This window comes from Coregonus lavaretus (genome assembly GCF_964263955.1).
Source record: "Coregonus lavaretus genome assembly, chromosome: 11".
NCBI lineage: Eukaryota > Metazoa > Chordata > Actinopteri > Salmoniformes > Salmonidae > Coregonus > Coregonus lavaretus.
This window is the reverse complement of record NC_139998.1, coordinates 25,936,914-25,959,488: the sequence shown is the minus strand read 5'-3', so window position 1 is coordinate 25,959,488 and position 22,575 is coordinate 25,936,914. Positions and strand designations below refer to the sequence as shown.

The 22,575-nt window shown below is 43.8% G+C and overlaps 1 protein-coding gene across 1 annotated transcript in view; it reads left to right on the top strand.

Annotated features, from left to right (window-relative positions):
• The window catches only part of LOC311136983 (SH3 and multiple ankyrin repeat domains protein 3-like), a gene marked incomplete at both ends in the record, with an annotated part of 327,765 nt that overhangs the window by 194,862 nt on the left and 110,328 nt on the right, over window positions 1–22,575 (top strand). The window contains 12 exon segments of the mRNA XM_084171316.1: window positions 1,357–1,508; window positions 1,948–2,115; window positions 3,135–3,251; window positions 8,407–8,484; window positions 9,476–9,542; window positions 10,015–10,038; window positions 10,041–10,157; window positions 10,160–10,190; window positions 10,192–10,234; window positions 10,580–10,633; window positions 10,635–10,699; window positions 10,701–10,745. Coding sequence (XP_084027442.1) covers window positions 1,357–1,508; window positions 1,948–2,115; window positions 3,135–3,251; window positions 8,407–8,484; window positions 9,476–9,542; window positions 10,015–10,038; window positions 10,041–10,157; window positions 10,160–10,190; window positions 10,192–10,234; window positions 10,580–10,633; window positions 10,635–10,699; window positions 10,701–10,745 — 961 coding nt within the window.

The following is a 22,575-nucleotide window of genomic DNA, read 5'->3' as shown; positions in this document are numbered from 1 at the left end:
ACATCTCATTCCAAAATCATGGGCATTAATATGGAGTTGGTCCCCCTTTTGCGGCTATAACAGCCTCCACTCTTCTGGGAAGGCTTTCCACTAGATGTTGGAACAGTGCTGAGAGGACTTGGTTCCATTCAGCCACAAGAGCACTAGTGAGGTTGGGCACTGATATTGGGCGATTAGGCCTGGCTCTCAGTCGGTGTTCCAATTCATCCCAAAGGTGTTCGATGGGGTTGAGGTCAGGACTCTGTGCAGGCCAGTCAAGTTCTTCCACACCAATCATTACAAACCATTTCTGTATGGACCTCGCTTTGTGCACGGGGGCATTGTCATGCTGAAACAGGAAAGGGCCTTCCCCAAGCTGTTGCCACAAAGTTGGAAGCACAGAATCGTCTAGAATATCATTGTATGCTGTAGCGTTAAGATTTCCCTTCACTGGAACTAAGGGGCCTAGCCCGAACCATGAAAAACAGCCCCAGACCATTATTCCTCCTCCACCAAACTTTACAGTTGGCACTATGCATTCGGGCAGGTAGCGTTCTCCTGGCATCCACCAAACCCAGATTCGTCCGTCGGACTGCCAGATGGTGAAGCGTGATCCATCACGGCTGAGTTGTTGTTGCTCCTAGACGTTTCTACTTCCCAATAACAGCGCTTACAGTTGACTGGGGCATCTCTAGCAGGGCAGAAATTTGACGGTGCCACGTTGAAAATAATCTAATGCCAATGTTTGTCAATGGAGATTGCATGGCTGTGTGCTTGATTTTATACACCTTTCAGCAACGGGTGTGGCTGAATAACCGAATCCACTAATTTGAAGGGGTGCCCACATATTTTTGTATATATAGTGTAGACTTTCATGGGTTAAATTGACTAAGAAAACATTCTCCATTACAGCATTGATCTGGGGAAGAGTAGCAGGGGAGATGAGAAGGGATGAATAAGCCAGTTGGAAACTAGGGATGATTAGGTGGCCATAATATAATGATTGCCAGATTGAATACTGGGGTTAACACCTCTACTCTGATAGTTTCATGTGATATGGGATATTCAGGGCCTTCATTTGAAGGATGGAGGAAAGCACCAAATAGATATTTCTTCATCAACTGGCATGAGATGGACAGCATTACTAATGAGAATATGATGAGATTAAAAACATGATTCCAATCTAATCTAATCTAATCTGAGGTCATCCATAGGGTGGGAGGGTCAATGTATGTGCATTTACATTCCTCTACCACACTACAAAGTCAACTCTAATGCAGAAGAGATGCTTCTGTCTCAGTACCATCCACAGTGTACACTGGAAAGCTGTCCTGTTGTATATTAAACATGGTTCCTCTCTGCCCCTGTGTGCTGTAGAATGTCCTCTGACCATGGCGTCTCAGCTGGAGGGCTGTGCAGAGCTCATCAAGGTGCTGAAGAGTGGAGGAGCTCACCTGGACTTCAGGACCCAAGACGGCATCACTGCCCTGCACAAGGCTGTCCGCACCAAGAACCATACAGCGCTCATAGTGAGTACACACGCGTGCACACACACACACACGCGTGCACACACACACACACACACACACACACACACACACACACATGCATGCATAGGCATGTTCTCAGTGAATGGATGTGTGTCATTACTGATGGCTCTGATATGACTCATATAATTGTTCTCATCTTGAGAGCTATAGCTGTAGTGGAGAGAAGCCCATCATCTTAATGGACCATGACCCTCTTCTTGATCTACATGAGTGCGGCAGCCAATTAGAGAAAATGTAGACCAGACAAAGGAAATATAGTGTTTTCATACATGGGTTTTAATAGGTTCTGTAGGGCTTGTCTCTGTGAGTGTGTGCATTTGATGTGTGTGTATTCTCTAACTCTTTCTCTCACTTTCTCCTCTTTTCTCTCACTTTCTCTCTCTCCTCTTTTTTCTCTCTTTCTCTCTCTCTCTGTCAGACGTTGCTGGACCTGGGTGCGTCTCCTGACTATAAAGACAGTCGAGGGTTAAGTCCGCTCTATCACAGCTCTATGGTAGGAGGAGACCCCTACTGCTGTGAACTACTGCTCCACGACCACGCTCAGGTGGGCTGTGTGGACGAGAACGGCTGGCAGGAGATACACCAGGTAAACACACACACATACATACAGAGAGCGACTGCTCTTCCCAGACACGGACACTACTGTAGATTGAGACTGTGAAATTGTGATGAAACCTTCCCGTTGGTTTTATGAGGAAGAAAATATAAGGGAAGAGCAAATAGGGAGACATACAATATTAATTTCCTAATTTGATGGGGCACAAAAGCACTGTAGACTTCATAAGGTTTTCTATGGAGGGAACGGAAGCAGCACTACAAGGCTTGATAAAACCCGGCAGACCCTGTCATTATATAAACCTTAAAGGACTGTAGCACTAGAACTGTCAACAGTACTGTGTCCACAGTGTTCCAATGTTCCCACTGCTCTCTCTTCTCCTCTCCTCTTCACACCAGCATGTCTGGGGACCTCCATGGTTACCCCTCCCGCCTGCCTTGTTCTCCCCCACCACTAGCCTCTGTTTCTGGGGTATCATGGTGCCGTCTAAACCTCTGAACCTACCACATCTGTCCAAACACAGTCACCACACAATTCAATGCAGGGTTAGTCTGGAGGCTTGGAGACCTACAGTATAATCAAGCTAAACTGACAGGCTGTTGGTGAGAGAATGAAAGAGAGAGATGAGAATGGAGTGTGAGAGAAAGGAACTCTTACCCAGTTTGACTTGGGGGGAGAGGAAGCTGACACTAAATCTGGGCCTACAGGCCAGCTTTCCAGAGCCCTCAATTACTATACTCTAATAAGTTACCTTCCCTCTGTTAGTATTTATTGTGTGTGTGTGTGTGTGTGTGAATATTAGGAAAAACTATTGAAGAGTGATAATTAACAATTCCAACATAATGTGTGATGCTGTAACACACAGATAAGACAAAACAAAAGAGAGAGGGAACAATTATTATAGTGCATGTGTGGGCGAGAGAAACAGAGAAGAGAACAGAAAAGAGTAATGGGTTGTATCCAATATCACACAATTTATGATACCTCAATCACCCAAACTAGCATCCATGTGGCTCTAAGGTGGCCATCTTGTTTGTCTCCCCATAAAGGCGTGTCGTCATGGTCACGTTCAGCACTTGGAGCACCTGCTGTTTTACGGAGCTGACATGGCCGCCCAGAACGCCTCTGGAAACACCGCCCTGCACGTCTGTGCCCTCTACAACCAGGTAACACACTGTATGGTGTGTGTTGTGTGTGCAAGTGTGTGCGTCAGATAAGTAGTGGTGAGTAAGCGGTGGTTTAGAGGGGTTCGACAAATGTCTGTGTGTGTTACAGCTGCCTTTTAAATGTTGCTATCACTTACCTGGTCAATATGTCAATTCAGGAAGTGTATTGGTTCTAGTAGGCTGCTGAGTGGACGGACTGTCAGATTCAATGGAGACAATGTAAGAGTCATATTGATAGTAGCGAGCAATTTAGAGATGAGATAGGATCCAGTGAGAGAATGAGACATTGAGTGCTGAGATTGGGGACTGAGCCTAATTGAAGTGACTACTTGAAAAGCCATGGCTCAGGTGCTAAGAACAGAGTACTACAGTTGTTGGGTTGCTTCCTACATGGGCCACATCTACTGAGTATGGCTTTGTATAAAATATTTCTGTCTGTGAAATGTACACCACACTGACACACACGCATACATACACACACACCAACTTGGAGTCCCTACTTCCGGTTTTCAGGGGAAACGGAAGTTAGGTTGAAAATACTGTAGAAACATCTACTTTCTGCCAATGCTCCTAAACGTGACACACACGCACGGACGCACACACTGTGATGTGCCAGTGTGTAGTGCAAGGCCAAGGCCGCTGCTCTGTGCCAGAATCCTGCTGTACTCTTAACCACTAAGTGAACAGCATGGTGTGTGTGAGTGTGTGTGTTAGAGTGACTCCGCTGACTACACTCATGCGCAATGACCTGTTTCCAAGGCTCTAGAACACTACAGTCTCTAGAGAGTGTGTACATGCATGTGAGTGCACAAAAAGTGTGTCTGAGAGGGGGTCGAGGAGAAGAACATCAATACTTAATCTTGGCTGTTTGCTACACATGCACGTGACTAAGGATAGTATGTTCTACTACTGGCTGGAGAGAGGGAGGGGTGGAGGAGAGTGGAAGGGAAAGAATGGAAACTGTTGACGTGCATTTAAGACATAATAGTGAATTAGGGCTCACACAACCTTGAATAAAATGCCATAAAGTGTCATATTTTAGGTGATCCAAATGTCCTCAAAATTGGTAGCCTACCATGTTACCTTGAACAAAACTGATTTTAACCTCTGAGTCGTGCTAATGAATATTCATGGAACAATGGACAAGTTAGGGGAAAAAGGTTTTACTCCTCCCCTTCATAGACCCTGTCTCTGCAGGGTCCTATCGTCAAAGACAGGTTTCATCCCTCCAGTGTTTAGAGATCCAGGAGGCCACCGCTGAGCAGATCAATCCCAGGGACAGAGCTTCTAAGTGTGGGGGGGGGGGGGGGGGGGGGACATGGAGAGGGAACAGAATGGCATCGGGAAGATTCTAAATGTGATTGTATCTTACATTATTTTGACAATGGAAACCTCTAGAAATCTGTTGAATTCTGAATGTCAAACTGCCTCCTGAATGATTATTTTTTTCCAACTGCTTACACACGTTTTCAAAACTCTACACACAATTCCCAAAACTGCACACACAAAATGCCTCACATCTCCTTCAAAATGTAACACTGCATTCAAAATGCCATAAACATGTCAGAATGAAGCATTTACATCAAATGGCAAAAACGTATTTCATAATAGTAAATGTTTGGATATACCATGTAAACACTGTTGTTCTCAATCTAAATCTCAGTCACCAGTGCTAAGCTACGCTTCATCTCTTCTCCGGGCTGGGTCTGGACACAATACTTCGTCCACATCACAAGATACGTTTTCTCTTGCTAAACATCGAGGGAAGTATCTCCTAGCATGGCGTATCCAACCTTGGACAGAGGCAACCTCTATGTCCCCACATGCGTCCTCCATTGCCTGGAGAAGCGGCATGCGGGCATAGGGTTGGCGATCATACACTTTCCAGCGCCAGGCTGAGAATAATTCCTCTATGGGATTTAGAAAAGGTGAATATGGGGGTAGGTACAAAACTACAAATTGTGGATGGGTGGCAAACCAGTTTTGGACCAGAACAGCCCGGTGAAAACTAACATTGTCCCATATAACCACAAATCTAGCAGGCTCCTGATCTGGAACAGGGACAAGCGTTGTGTAAATTGCATCCAGAAAAGTGAGCATATGGCCGGTGTTGTACAGACCCAGTGTGGCATTGTGATGGAGGACCCCGTTTTGAGTGATGGCAGCACACAGTTATATTACCCCCACGCTGTCCAGGGACATTGGTAATTGCCCTCTGTCCTATTACATTTCTTCCGCAGCGCCTGGTTTTAGTGAGGTTGAAGCCAACCTCATCCACGTAAATAAATTAATGGAGAATTACATGGGCATCCATCTCCAATACTCTCTGTAACAGACAAAAGGATATATAGATGAGTAAATATGGTATGTCTGAAGTACTGTTGCATACATACCTCTACAAAGTCATGTCGCAGAATCTTGACTGTCAGAGTTTCTCTCAAATGGCACCTTGTAAAGTTGTTTCATCGTCACTTGGTGCCGTTGGAGGATGCGTTGTATGGTCGACAGGCTTACAGCATTGATGTTGTTAAATATGGTGTCATTATTCAAAATATGCTCTCTTATCTTTCGAATCCTAATTGCATTGTTGGCTAAAACCATATTTATAATTGCAGTCTCTTGTACATCTGTAAACAAGCATCCTCGTCCTCCATGATGTCTTTGCCTTTCCACTCTGTACAGAATTCAAACACAGTATGTGTTCAGCATAGGAACTGTAAACAATGTACAACAAAATGTAGTACAGCATGATAACCAACCTCATTCATTCAATGCAGTGCAGTAAATGAATGGCTTAGAGTTACAAATGTTTATGCAATCATACGTATTTTACAGTACATTACTGTAATGCTAAAATAGTCATTAGATAGTTGCATACCTGTTCTCATTTCTGAAGGTTCGAATTATGGACGCCACTGTAAATCGACTCAAGTTGGGCTGGACTCTCAGTCCAGCCTCTCTCATGGTCAAACAGTGGTTGATCACATGATCAACAAGTGTTGCCCTAATCTCATCAGAGATGGCTCTCCTTCCTTCTCTTCTTTGCCCTCGTCCTCTTCTTCCTCTTCCTCCTACTCCTCTTCCAACTCTTCGTCTTTGAATTTGTCCTCGTTGTTGTCCCCTGCCTCTCCCTCCTACTCCTCTTGCTCTCTGTCCATTGTTGGCATCCATTGTTCAAAACAGGTAATCTGACCTTTGACCTATTTATAGGCATATACTACAGTAAAGCAGTGATTGGTTAGTGATCAGTTAAGCAATTAGTGTTTGCACATGTGAGGAGTGTGTGTGTGACCTGGTGAATAAATGTAGCATTTTGATTGGTTGTGTTTGGAAAAGGAAAGTTAGTCACTTCCTGTTAGATTTTTGTGTTTTAGGTAGAGAATTGTGTGTTTTCTTTTGTTGAAAAAAGTTTTTTATTTAATTGACAACTGAGTCAAAGGCTGAGAAATAGCTTATAGTTTTGGAGATTTGGTGTGTAGTTTTGCACTTTGAGAGAGGTTTCAAAAATCTTGTGACATAAAAAGATTTTGTGTGTAAGCAAAACTTTAGTAAAATGCACAGCTTTACTATACATCGTTTTTTGCCACTGTACTGTAGGGGTACTCTACTCCTGGAGTTGACCTGCTGATGTTGAATGTACATCGTGGTAAAAAAAACGTGGTGACAAAGTCTTCTGGATGCTTAATGGTTTCCTATAATATGACTAGTGCTGTGAGCAGGGAGAGGGATGTCCCTCTCTATAATTGGTCTCCTGGAGTGTGTGTGTGTGTGTTTCGGTGCGTGTGTGTGTTTGCGTGTGTGTGTGTTTGAGAGAGCACAGAGGCAGCAGTTGATGCATGGGTTTTCTACCGCATTTCATCTCCCCATTCCAAATTAAAAGAACATGCACACACAATTACGCAGACAATGACACACGCAGATTCCATATGTGTTATTTCATAGTTTTGATGTCTTCACTATTATTCTACAATGTAGAAAATAGCAAAAAATTAAGAAAAACCCTTGAATGAGTAGGTGTTCTAAAACTTTTGACCGGTAGTGTACATATTGCCTCAATTGCCTCGACTGGCCAGTGCCTCCGCACATTGACTCTGTACCGATACCCCCTGTATATAGCCTCGCTATTGTTATTTTTTTGGGATATTCTTTCTTAAAACTGCATTGTTGGTTAAGGGCTTGTAGGTAAGCATTTCACTGTAAGGTCTACACCTGTTGTATTCGGCGCGTGTGACATTCTTTATTTTATTTTATTTTATTCAACTCTAGGTTTTTAGCGTGCTAGCATTAACATGATGTGATTATAGGGCTATTACAGGAGAGGAACTGCATTATTGAACAGACTTGTTAGGTAGAGGATGCTGTGCTGATTCCTTATGTCTACCTCTGCTTACCTGAAAAACACACACACACACACACGGAAGCAGACACACAAACATGGAGGCAGGCACATGCACAACTCAGGGCAGGGTTGCACTGCTTTCATGTTTGTCACCAAAAGTGGGCTCTACAGCACTGACTATAGGTTCCTGTGAGATCGATGTAATTTTAACAGAGATGTGCGTTCCTATGTGTGTGTGTGTGTTTGTGCATGCGTGATAAGGACTCAATAGGGTCCCGGGAGAGAGCAGCCACATGTTTGGTTAAGAAGATCAATCATAGAGCTGTTAATTCTACTCTGTGTTTTAAATTACATATCGATCTATACCCTGCAAACACATAGCCCTTCCCTTAACCCATGGATCCCTCCTGAGAGACAGGGAGGACTATACATTTACACACAGCCCCAATGATATAGCCTAATGACACACACATTCACAGCAACACACACGCTATGTTAGGCTATGAATGGAGGGTGAGATTGGGGAAGGGTGATGAGAAAGCAGAGGAAGGGAAAGGGAGTGGAAGTCTCTCTCTCTGGTCAGAGTAAATAGCAGACTTAGCTCTGTTGGGACCAATTAGAGAATAGAGCTGGCACTCAATGGAGCCTCATATATCTTCTGTGTGTGTGTTTATGGGTCTGTGTGCATGTTTGTGCGTGTGTGCTTGTTCGTGTATGTGCTGATGAATTGTCAATCTATATGGAACCAAAATCCCGACATTTTACAACTGATCGTAAAAAATAAAATAAAGTAAAATCTTTCTCTTCCTCTTTCAGGATAGCTGTACCAGAGTTCTACTGTTTCGGGGAGCGAATAAAGAGATCAAGAACTACAACAGCCAGACAGCCTTTCAGGTGAGACTCTCCATCCTTCAGCTGGCCCCTATCAGACATTACATTCTAGTTATACAGTAACCACATGCCATAAGGAAAACTTAATATGACTTAATATGGGAAAAGGTTTCAGCAACTCTTGGAGGTCAAGGGAGGTGGACATCAAAGATCATGTATAATATTTGTTCTGTGATAACTACATGGCATGAAGGCAACTCCACTTGAAACACTGTTTCCCTACTCTGGTTTGACTCTGTGGCAAGCTGTGTGATTAAGCCTGTGTCAAATTGACATTGACACAGATTTCCTCAACACATCAAAGTTAATTTGTTTGTACACAGGGCTAGCTGGCTCCACACAGCGCCAGCGCATGCACACACACTTGCCCACATGCACATGCACACGCTCACACAGTGCCAGAAATCAGAAACACACATTGCTATCAGACATCTGTTACAAGCAGCCTTTTAATGAAGGAATACTAATGTGTGAAATATGAATCAGAGAGAGAGAGAGAGCAAACAAAAGGAAAATGCTAGTTTTGTTGTGTATGTGTGTGAGAGAGAGAGAGACTGGAGAGGGAACCACAGAGTAATGCAGATGAAGATGGGAGAGATAAAAGCTGATGTTGAGGGAGGGAGAAAGTGGGGTTTGGATGGAATGTGTTCCCTGTTGCCTGTTAGCTGTTAGAATAGATGTAGTATACGTCTGATAATTGGTTCCCAAAATGTATTTTCTTGAAACAACAGAGGCTAATGTTTATTCCAGACAGACGCAGAGACTGAGACAGCAGGTTTCAGCAGAGTTCTGTTCTCCCCCATGAGAATGGCAGTTTCCTATGGGAGCCTTGTTTTACAGAACACTTGTGTTGAGAAGCAGGATACTAACCTCTCTTTGGGAAAGGAACAAACACACAACATATGTGACTTATTCCTCTCCTTCCCTCCCGCCACTCTTTTCTCCTTCCCTCTCTTCCCCCTCCCTCCCCTCTACTCCCTCTCTCCTCCTCCAGGTTGCCATTATAGCAGGAAACTTTGACCTGGCTGAAATCATCAAGATCCACAAAGTGTCAGACGTTGGTGAGTAGACGACATGCCATGTGGTATGTGGCTAACAGCAAGTGGTCACTGGACTTTAATTGAGTCAATCACACCTCCATAGTGGTGCGAGAGGGTAAGAGAGTCCTCAGCCAAGTGACTGAAGCACTCGTACTGTAGCCACTGTAATCACCCACTCAGTAATTATCCCTGATCATGTGCACTTTCGTTGTGTGATTCAGTTTACTGGGAGTCAATTTGCTACGTGTGAAAATTCTGCCATCTAGTGTTTGAAGGAAAGAATATCCCAGATTCCTAATCCAATGCAGTAAGATGTACACATAAAGCTATGTAGCGAGGTACTACCTTAGGGAATGTAGAAAGGGAAAGGGGGATACCTAGTCAGTTGTACAACTGAATGCATTCAACTGAAATGTGTTACGCATTTATCCCAACCCCTGTACACATTGTTATGTTGATTTGACTAACAACATGTTGTGTCACCCTCTAACAGTGCCTTTCAGGGAGACCCCCTCCTACACAACCGTAGACGTGTGTTGGTGGGAGGACTGCCCTCGCCCCGCTCCCTGATGCGCTCCGCTAGTGACAACAACCTCAACGGGGACAGCGGTCACGGTCTGGTGCAGGGCCACGGTCGACAGGTCAGTCTCCTGTCCCCTCTCTAGGAGCCTGCTGCACTGGGACAACACCAACAACATGCCAGCCTGGGGGAGGTGAGTGAGTGAGTGAGTGAGTGAGTGAGTGAGTGAGTGAGTGAGTGAGTGAGTGAGTGAGTGAGTGAGTGAAGTGAGTGAGTGAGAGAGAGAGAGAGAGAGGAGAGAGAGAGAGAGAGAGAGAGAGAGAGAGAGAGAGAGAGAGAGAGAGAGAGAGAGAGAGAGAGAGAGAGAGAGAGAGAGAGAGAGAGAGAGAGAGAGAGAGAGAGAGAGAGAGGAGAGAGAGAGAGAGAGAGAGAGAGAGAGAGAGAGAGAGAGAGAGAGAGAGAGATGAGAGAGGAGAGAGAGACACACACTGAGAGAGAGAGACACTGAGAGACTGAGAGACTGTGTGTTGTATTCCAGACTCATCATGGAGAGGTGCCAGACAGCAGTCTCCAGAGCACAGGCAGCTCTCGCCTCCTCCCACTCCCGCTCTCCCTCGCTACACAGTCATCTGCACGAGGGCGAGCAGAACGTCAGGAGGGCACCACGGACACCCTCTGGGACACGTCCCTCGAGGACGCCTCAGGTGAGACGGACAATCAATCATATATTGAATATAATACTCCCTTGGAGGACAATGAACTGTGCTGTTGTCTGATCTAATAGGCCAGCTCCTCCTCTCTCCTCCTTGTCATTGTCTATCCAGTGTCTTACTCATGGTTCACACTGTGAGACTGTGATATGTGTGTGTCAGGGGGTTTCTGGTCAGTGGGTTGGCCCCTATTGATTGTGATAGATGTCTGGAAGGGTTGTCTGCATAAGGAGCTGGACTGGAGACATACATGAGCGACACTCAGATATCCAGTCCATGCTTGTGGAGTGCATTGGGGGGACCTTTGGTCATGTGGACTTGTGGGATAAATTGAGCAGATTGCTGATGCTGAGGTTTCTAAGCCGTTTATTGTGATCATGTGTCTGGATGTGACAAATTGACAATTTTTGTTAACGTTTAAACTACAATTTTTTTTACGGTTATCCGTTAAAACGATGAGAAACCTTCATCAAATTCCACGTCAAATCATATTGCGTGGTATGACCGCTAGGGGGAAATAAAGTTATACCGCAGTAATACAGCAGGTGGCATCTGGAATCTACTCCAGGCAGATTACATTTTATCCCGAAGACCACCGTTAATTCACGTTGACTCGTGTTCCTTCCTTTTGTTATGTGCATTAGCGACTCACAACAAAAAAGAAACCTAGCCAAGTGATCACAGTTCTTCTCCCTGCATTCTCTTTTCTCTCTGTTATGTGTCTGACACTCTACACACACGCGTGCGGTGCAGAAATGACTGCCTATAAAAACGTATCTAACTGATGGGATACACAAACAAAACTGTAGACCGGGTAGCTATTTGGTTAAATATTTAGCAGTCTTATGGCTTGGGGGTAGAAGCTGTTCAGGTTCCTGTTGGTTCCAGACTTTGGTACCACTTTCCATGTGTTAGCTGAGAGAACAGTCTATGACTTGGGTGGCTGGAGTATTTTTAACAATTTTTAGGGCCTTCCTCTGACACCGCCTTGTATAGAGGTCCTGGATGGCAGGGAGCTGGGCCGTACGTATTGCCATACCAAGCGGTGATGCAGCCAGTCAAGTCAGTGTTACAGCTATAAAACCTTTTGAGTTTTCTGAGGGCCCATGCTAAATCTTTTCAGTATCCTGAGAGGGAACAGACATTGTCGTGCCTTCTTCGCGACTGTGTTGGTGTGTGTGGACCATGTTAATTCCTTAGTGATGTGGACACCGAGGAACTTGAAGCTCTCGACCCACTCCACTACAGCCCCTTCGATGTGGATGGGGGTGAGCTCGGCCCTCCATTTCCTGTAGTCCACGATCAGCTCCTTTGTCTTGCTGATGTTGAAGGAAAGGTTGTTATCCTGGCACCACACTGCCAGGTCACTGACCTCCTCCCTATAGACCAGGGGTGTCAAACTCATTTTAGCTCAGGGGCCACATGGAGGAAAATCTATTCCCAAGTGGGCCGGACCGGAAAAATCATGGTATATATAACTTAAAAACAACAACTTCAGATTGTTTTCTTTGTTTTAATACGATCAACATACAACATAAAGCTGGAGCCTGAGGACAGTGTGTCCAAAATAGTACAAGCACAACATCACTATTAATCATAAAACACGTCAAGTTTATTTGAAAATTCGAAAGAAAAAGAACACACAAACACACAATGCCTCAGTGATTAACAGAACTGTTTCACAGATCACAGAACTATATCAGGGTGTCATTTCTCAGGCAGAAATGTAGATAAAAATAATGAAATCATGTTCCCCAAACAAGTGCAAGAACCACAGAGTCAAGAATAGGTTAAATATACAAATAAAATAAAATCAATTAAAAACAATAGCACATCAACATAAAAACATATAAACATAAATCTGAAAGCGTTGCTCAAACTCCCGTAACAGTCCCGTTATTTTATCTTTGAACCGCTTCATGTCTGCCACATGTTGGGTCGCGCACACATTTTTCAGACAGGGGAAGTGAGCTGCATCACCACCGGCAAGTTGCGTCTCCCACAATGACAGCTTCAACTTGAAAGAACGTATGCTGTCATAATACTGCGTGACAACTTTGTTGCGCCCTTGCAGCTGTTTGTTCAAGTTATTCAGGTGCTCTGTAACATCCACCATAAATGCAAGGTCCTGCATCCATTCTGCGGAATGAAATTCTAACACTGGTTTGCCCTTTTCTTCCATGAACTGTTCAATTTCTTCTCATAAATCAAAGAAACGCCTCAGCACAGCACCTCGGCTTAACCATCTTACCTCAGTGTGGTATGGCAGGCCATAGATGTGGTCTTTCTCTCTGAGAAGGCTGTCAAACTGACGGTGATTCAGGCTTCTGGATCGGATGAAATTAACAGTTTGGATGACCACCTTCATGACGTTATCCATCTTTAATGACTTGCAACACAAAGCCTCCTGGTGCAAAATACAGTGAAAAGTCAAAAAATCACGTCCTCCATTTGCAGATTGCACTTTCTCTCTGAACTTTGTCACAACGCCTGCTTTTTTCCCGATCATTGAGGGCGCACCATCTGTAGCCAGGCTGACAGCGCGGGACCAGTCCACTCCGACCCTGTCCAGCGCGCCGACGAGTGCGGTAAAAATATCAGCTGCTGTCGTTGTATCTGTCATCGGCACCAACTCCACGAACTCCTCGGTGACGGTCAATGTGTCATCAACTCCGCGGAAGAAAATGGCCAGTTGTGCAACATCTGTAATGTCCGTGCTTTCATCAATTGCAACCGAAAACGCAATAAATGACTTTACTTTTTGCTTCAACTGGCTGTCCAAATCCACTGAAAGATCGGAAATCCTGTCTGCAACTGTGTTTCTTGTCAGGCTGATATTTGCAAAAGCCTGCCGCTTTTCAGGGCACACAATCGCCGCTGCCTTCATCATGCATGTTTTTACAAATTCACCCTCACTAAATGGTTTTGAAGCCACTGCGATTTCATTAGCAATGAGGTAGCTAGCTTTCACTGCAGCGTCACTGATGTATCGGCTGTGAGTAAACACAGACTGCTGTTTCTTCAGACCCGCCAACAGTTCATTCACCTTCTCTCATCTCCGCTGTCCTTGAAAGTTGTCATATTTGTCGGCATGAAGACTCACATAGTGAGAGAAGTTATATTCTTTCAGCACTGCAACATGCTCTGAACACACCAAACATACAGCTAGGATGACCATTTTTCTTGGAACACTCTGCACTCTGCGTCCACTTTTCTCTTTTTTGACAGAGACATATTGGGGCAATGAGGGTGCCAAAGCACATAATGTTAAAAGTAGAAGCCGTAATAAATATCGCGGGCAAAACAAAGTAGCTCATTGGCTGCACGTGCTTGACCTACTTGCTCTGCCCCGGTATAAACAGTTTGCTTGCTTAACACAATTGCTATTGCGGCATCCAGTGGATGCAATTGGAGCAGCAGTTTATTTTATAGAAAAATTGCAGCGCATTTTTATACTTTACAAAAAAAATTAAACCCGTTTGCGGGCCTGATCCGGCCCGCGGGCCGGACGTTTGACACCCCTGCTGTAGACAATCCATTTACATTCTTTGCCAAATCACGACAGCTTTATCACGAATTCAAAATGGTCAGGTTGATTAAAGTAGGGAAATATGTGTTCCAACCATGAGCTGCAGTTTGGAATAATAAATGCCTCTCCTCTATTTGTGTCGTTTTGGCGAATTATTTTGGCGAATTGCCCCCCCTACTACTTTGTTTCATATTTAACAAAAGCCTGTCCACAAACTTTAAGCTCACAAATCAAACATAGGAAAAAGTAAAACGCGCCAAATTCATGTAGCCTATCTGTTGGTTGAAAAGGGACAAATGTTTGCTTTCTAATGCTGTTAACTAACTCCCATTATAGAGGGAACAACACTATTGAAACGGGGGTAAACGTTGAACAGTAGTATTGATGAGAAAGACACCTGTTTTAGTATAAATCCCAGCTCAAATGGTGCTTGTAGTCCTTAATTTAGCAAATTACATCGCAACTCAAGTAGGCTATTGACAATGGCTGCATATCAACTGCAATAACTTTTGTGATCAGCGTTTTTTTCTTTTTTTTTTTACTGTTAAAACAACAATGATGTGTGGAGCGCTTTATATCCGTGGCAAATAATTTGTAAGATGCCTATCCCATCTTACTAACATTACAGCATGGTTGAACCTGTTACTGGTAGCTTTGTAATATATATATATATATATATATATATATATATATATACACACACACAAAAGCATGTGGACACCCCTTCAAATTAGTGGTTTCGGCTATTTCAGCCACACCCGTTGCTGACAGGTGTATAAAATCGAGCACACCACCATGCAATCTCCATAGACAAACATTGGCAGTAGAATGGCCTTACTGAAGACCTCAGTGACTTTCAACGTGGCAACATCATATAGAATGCCACCTTTCCAACAAGTCAGTTCATCAAATTCCTGTCCTGCTAGAGCTACCTCGGTCAACTGTAAGTGCTGTTATTGTGAAATGGAAACTTCTAGGAGCCACAACGACTCAGCCGCAAAGTGGTAGGCCACACAAGCTCACAAAACGGGACCGGCGAGTGCTGAAGCGCGTAGCTTGTAAGAATCGTCTGTCCTCGGTTGCAACACTCACTACCGAGTTCCAAACTGCCTCTGGAAGCAACATCAGCACAAAAACTGTTCGTCGGGAGCTTAATGAAATGGGTTTTCATGTCCCAGCAGCCGCACACAAGTATAAGATCACCATGCGCAATGCCAAGCGTCGGCTGGAATGGTGTAAAGCTCGCCGCCAGTGGAAACGTGTTCTCTGGAGTGATGAATCACGCTTCACCATCTGGCAGTCCGACGGACGAATATGGGTTTGGCGGATGCCAGTAGAACGTTACCTGCACCAATGCATAGTGCCAACTGTAAAGTTTGGTGGAGGAGGAATAATGGTCTGGGGCTGTTTTTCATGGTTCGGGCTAGGCCCCTTAGTTTCAGTGAAGGGAAATCTTAACGCTACACCATACAATGACATTCTAGACGATTCTGTGCTTCCAACTTTGTGGCAACAGATTGGGGAAGGCCCTTTCCTGTTTCAGCATGACAATTTGCCCGTACACAAAGCGAGGTCCATACAGAAATGGTTTGTCGAGATCGGTGTGGAAGAACTTGACTGGCCTGCACAGCGCCCTGACCTCAACCCCATCGAACACCTTTGGGATTAATTGGAACGCCGACTGGGAGCCAGACCTAATCGCCCAACATCAGTGCCCTACCTTCCCAGAAGAGTATAGGTTGTTATAGCAGCAAAGGGGGGACCAACTCCATATTAATGCCCATGATTTTGGAATGAGATGTTCGACGAGCTGGTGTCCACATACTTTTTGGTCATGTAGTGTATAGCTCCAGTGCATTCGGAAAGTATTCAGACCCCTTGACTTTTTCCACATTTTGTTACGTTACAGCCTTATTCTAAAATTGATTAAATATTTTTGTTGCCCTTATCAATCTACACACAATACCCCATAATGACAAAGCAAAAACAGGTTTTTTAGAAATGTTTGCAAATATATATATTTTTTTATACTGAAATATTACATTAACATAAGTATTCAGACCCTTTACTCAGTACTTTCTTGAAGCACCTTTGGCAGCGATTACAGCCTCGAGTCATCTTGGCTATGACGCTACAAGCTTGGCACTCCTGTATTTGGGGAGTTTCTACCATTCTTCTCTGCAGATCCTCTCAAACTCTCTTAGGTTGGATGAGGAGCGTCGCTGCACAGCTATTTTCAGGTCTTTCCAGAGATGTTTGATCGGGTTCAAGTCCGGGCTCTGGCTAGACTACTCAAGGACATTCAGAGACTTGTCCCGAAGTCACTCTTGCCTTGTTTTGGCTGTGTGCTTAGGGTCGTTGTCCTGTTGGAAGGTAAGCCTTCGCCCCAGTCTGAGGCCATGAGCGCTCTGGAACGGGTTTTCATCAAGGATCTCTCTGTACGACAGACATGATGCTTGGTATTCAGGCCAAAGAGTTCAATCTTGGTTTCATCAGACCAGAGAATCTTGTTTCTCATGGTCTGAGAGTCTTTAGGTGTCTTTTGGCAAACTCCAAGCAGGCTGTCATGTGCTTTTTACTGAGGAGTGGCTTCCGTCTGGCCACTCTACCATAAAGGCCTGATTGGTGGAGTGCTGCAGAGATGGTTGTCCTTCTGGAAGGTTCTCCCATCTCCACAGAGGTACTCTGGAGCTATGTCAGAATGACCATCGGGTTCTTGGTCACCTCCCTCTCCCCCGATTGCTCAGTTTTTCCGGTGGCCAGCTCTAGGAAGAGTTTTGGTGGTTCCAAACTTCTTCCATTTAAGAATGTTGGAGGCCACTGTGTTTTTGGGGACCTTCCCCAGATTTGTGCCTCGACACCATCCTGTCTCGGAGCTCTACGGACAATTCCTTCGACCTCATGACTTGTTTTTTGCTCTGACATGCACTGTCAACTGTAGGACCTTATATAGACAGGTGTTTGCCTTTCCAAATCATATCCAATCAATTGAATTTACCACAGGTGGACTCCAATCAAGTTGTAGAAACATTTCAAGGATGATCAATGGAAACAGGATGCACCTGAGCTCAATTGCGAGTCTCACAGCAAAGGGTCTGAATACTTATGTAAATAAGGTATTTCTGTTTTTGCAACAAACAAGAAATATATCTGTTTTCACTTTGTCATTATGGAGTATTGTGTGTAGATTGATGAGGAATATCATTTTAGAATAAGGCTGTAATGTAACAAAATGTGGAAAAGGTCAAGGGGTCTGAATACTTTCCGAAGGCACTGCACTTACCGGTATTCTCCAGACTCAGCAGCAGTTTCATGTCTGACAGGGGAATTTCATTACAGACAAGACTCGAGTCCTCTCTCCCTCTGTAATACTCTACTGTCACTTCACTCCATCCATCACACAGGCTGCTTCTCAGACCTCTCTCTCTCTCTCTCTCTCTCTCTCTCTCTCTCTCTCTCTCTCGCTCTCTCTCTCTCTCTCTCTCTCGCTCTCTCTCTCTCTCTCTCTCTCTCTCTCTCTCTCTCTCTCTCTCTCTCTTCTTTCTTTTTTCCTCCCTCCCTTCACTCTGTCTTAAGAAGGCCACGGTAGTAAAGCAGCATCAGTGTGTTGAAAATGATAGGGTGGTAGTGATATTGGTAGTGTAGCTTCCCTGTATGTGAGTGTGTACTGTCTCCACAAAGAGGTATGGTGATACCTTAATTTTCAATTCAATGAGATAATTACTGAGACTCTGTCATGTATCAGTAGTATTGGGACTGTACAGAAAGAGGGGGTTACACTTTACTTGTCAAGGTCATAACCATGTCACAATATATCATAACACTGTCATGACCCATTTATTGACACCTGTTGTGACATATATTTCGTTATTTTATGGCTGATTATGACACCTACAGTTTTTTCCCTGCCAAAAAGTTTCCTTTCTTTCGAAAGTTTGTTTCTTAAATCCTTTGTTGTTGTAATTAATTATTTACGGTCATGTTTTTTTCATTATATTTTAAATAACTTGTAGAAAATACACTTTATGACACTGTCATGAAGCATTATGACCATCCTGTGTCACTTTACTTGAACTAAGAAAATACACTTTATGACCATCATAATCATATAAGACAGATAGGCCTATCACATACATGCCCTTATATCAGTCAAAAATAGGGTGTCTTGTCCTGCTCCTGAAATCTGCTCCTGCATTCATCCCAGTCATCCGCAACAGAGCATTGTGGTAGGTGCATGTCTGACATCAATGTGTGCGCAATTACAATGTTAATTTAATATCTCATAAAATAACTACTGTGGTAGGTTTTGTGAGTTTTTACACTCTTATGTAGGTGTCATAACCAGCCATAAAATAACGCAATATATGTCACAACAGGTCTAAATATACTGTATGCATCATGACAGTGTTATGACCATATTATAACAGGTTATGACAAGTTATGTCAGCTGTTATGACATATTATGACATGGTTATGACTGTGTCATAACGTGTTATGACACTGGGTGTCAAGTAAAGTGTTTTCAACGAGGGATAACGAAAGGCATCGATAGAGGGAGGGAGAGGTAGATTCCCTACTGTGTCCTGTCCTAGATAACGTCTGTGTTCTTCTACTGTAATTAGTCATGTTTATCTGTGTAAGAAGTGACAGGTCTGTAAATTGCTAATGTTATTGACACAACAGTAAAGGCCTGAGGACTCTTGAGGGAGAGAGTGACTGTCCTCAAATGACATGGTGCAGGGAAAACATTAGCTACATGTTACACATAATCTCTCTCCCTCCCTCCATCCTTCTTTGCCTCCCTTCTTTCCTTCCCTCTCTACTCCTCTCCCTCCCTCTTGTTGGCCACTACTGGTGTACCTCTCTCTCACTCTGTGACCATCTGTCCGCCCCATGGTAGCTCCAGGGCATTCTTGGTACAAGGGGAGTGTGAAATTAGTTTGGCCGGTCAGTGGCCCGCCCCTACGGCCAACAGAACCACTTCCCGTGGAACATGCCATCACTTCCTCTCACACCAGAGTGGGCGGTGCTGTCAGGAGTCCAACACTGTTTCTAGGGGGAAACTGGGAATGGTTGTGAAAAGGTTGGAATTTGGATACATGGAATGGTTGTGTATGAGTGAGTTATCTATACTATCGAAAACCAAGATAACCTATTGGTTATAGAGGTTGGTAATGCAATAGGCATTGTTCCTGCTTTTCTCTGCTGTCTCCATCTGTCCCCCTATCCATTTTCTGTCATTCTTTTTCTCACCTTTCTTTCACCTGTCTCTCTCTTCGCACATCCTCTCTTTCATTTCTTCTCCACTGTCACCTGTTCCCCCTCTTTCTCCCCCCACTCCTCTCTCTCTGTCTCGAGCTCTTCCCTCATTCTCTCTCTGTAGGGGCTGTTGGAGTGTAGATTATCCATGGTTATCCAAAGGGCTGAGAGAGGGAAAGAAAGCGAGAGAGAGAATCTCCTGACCCTGGGAGAAAAGGGTCAATATCAGGGGATATCTTTATTTATATATATCTGGATATCTGACATTTTATTAGATATAAGGAGTAGACATGCTCCAGATACGCATATCCTTAATTTCATTGCAGCATAGCAAATCCAGAGCTCCAATCACAACACGTTTTCTGTAAAGATGCAAACATACAGTGAGGGAAAAAAGTATTTGATCCCCTGCTGATTTTGTACGTTTGCCAACTGACAAAGACATGATCAGTCTATAATTTTAATGGTAGGTTTATTTGAACAGTGAGAGACAGAATAACAACAAAAAAATCCAGAAAAACGCATGTCAAAAATGTTATAAATTGATTTGCATTTTAATGAGGGAAATAAGTATTTGACCCCTTTGCAAAACATGACTTAGTACTTGGTGGTAAAACCCTTGTTGGCAATCACAGAGGTCAGAAGTTTCTTGTAGTTTGGCCACCAGGTTTGTACACATCTCAGGAGGGATTTTGATCCACTCCTCTTTGCAGATCTTCTCCAAGTCATTAAGGTTTCGAGGCTGATGTTTAGCAACTCAAACCTTCAGCTACCTCCACAGATTTTCTATGGGATTAAGGTCTGGAGACTGGCTAGGCCACTCCAGGACCTTAATGTGCTTCTTCTTGAGCCACTCCTTTGTTGCCTTGGCCGTGTGTTTTGGGTCATTGTCATGCTGTTATACCCATCCACGACCCATTTTCAATGCCCTGGCTGAGGGAAGGAGGTTCTCACCCAAGATTTGACGGTACATGGCCCCGTCCATCGTCCCTTTGATGCGGTGAAGTTGTCCTGTCCACTTAGCAGAAAAACACCCCCAAAGCATAATGTTTCCACCTCCGTGTTTGACGGTGGGGATGGTGTTCTTGGGGTCTTAAGCAGCATTCCTCCTCCTCCAAACACGTCGAGTTGAGTTGATGCCAAAGAGCTCGATTTTGGTCTCATCTGACCACAACATTTTCACCCAGTTCTCCTCTGAATCATTCAGATGTTCATTGGCAAACTTCAGATGGCCCTGTATATGTGCTTTCTTGAGCAGGGGGACCTTGCGGGCGCTGCAGGATTTCAGTCCTTCACGGCGTAGTGTGTTACCAATTGTTTTCTTGGTGACTATGGTCCCAGCTGCCTTGAGATCATTGACAAGATCCTCCCGTGTAGTTCTGGGCTGATTCCTCACCGTTCTCATGATCATTGCAACTCCACGAGGTGAGATCTTGCATGTTTCCCAGGCCGAGGGAGATTGACAGTTCTTTTGTGTTTCTTCCATTTGCGAATAATCGCATCAACTATTGTCACCTTCTCACCAAGCTGCTTGGCAATGGTCTTGTAGCCCATTCCAGCCTTGTGTAGGTCTACAATCTTGTCCCTGACATCCTTGGAGAGCTCTTTGGTCTTGGCCATGGTGGAGAGTTTGGAATCTGATTGATTGATTGCTTCTGTGGACAGGTGTCTTTTATACAGGTAACAAGCTGAGATTAGCAGCACTCCCTTTAAGAGTGTGCTCCTAATCTCAGCTCGTTACCTGTATAAAAGACACCTGGGAGCCAGAAATCTTTCTGATTGAGAGGGGGTCAAATACTTATTTCCCTCATTAAAATGCAAATCAATTTATAACATTTTTGACATGCGTTTTTCTGGATTTTTTTGTTGTTATTCTGTCTCTCACTGTTCAAATAAACCTACCATTAAAATTATAGACTGATCATGTCTTTGTCAGTGGGCAAACGTACAAAATCAGCAGGGGATCAAATACTTTTTTCCCTCACTGTAGGTGAATATTTGCCAACATTTAATTTATTTAACAGAAAATAAAAGTTGCACACCCTCAATATCCCTGCCTGCCCTGTTTGTTATGGACAATGGATGCAGATTGGGTCGTCAGCAGCGGTCCCTCACAGTCCATCCCAACATGGTGGTAGTGTTGGTCTGTGATCCACTCCAAACTGTCAATGCATAAATCATGAGTCAAAATTGTGTTGATATTGCAAGAAAATATTGTCATTTCACATAACCGTACCACAAGGTAGCTACTCTACCTGCTTCATTCATGATGAAAAAACTACCTGGAACAAGCTAGCTAGCTAGCCAAATTGCTAGATAGGCTAGCTAGCTAAGTTAGTTAGCTAGCTGAGAAAATATACTATGTAGGCCTACTGTCAGTATTTGTCATCATATAGAGAAAATATGATGTCCACATAGTCCTATCTCAGGATATGTAATGAGTCAATATCCGGCCATACCATGTATGTTATCCAGAGGGAATCCAAAAATGATCTGTGCATAAAATAAAATATGGATTTCGTATGTCAAATTATTGACCATGTGCTTAAAACTCAGAAATGCATCGTCCTTATTTTCAGCATATCAAAAAGCATATCAAGATCCAGATATGGACCTCAGCCAAGAGAAGCATAGGCTATCTGGAATCAATATAGCTTAATATCTTGAATATGCTGAGAAAACACAGATATGTGATGCATATAGTCAGTATTTGTCAACATGAAGAGAGAAAATAGAATGTCACTGTCATGTGAATTTCTATCTCTAATTCAACCTAAGCTTGAATCATTACCAGAGGTTGTAAGGCTCTGGTTTTAATCATCAATGATTCAAGGTCCATAACCACGGAGAAGGATTTTTTGTATGTTTATTCATGGAGAGAGCTCTGGCGCTAAAAACACATACATACTGTTTTTATACTTCTTGACAAACAAAGGCACTATGCTCCTCCCACCTTTGTACCGCCCCCTCTGTTAGTGGGTTGACACTACATGATAATTCTAACATTTATACTGTATTTGGGGTAAAATCCTTTAG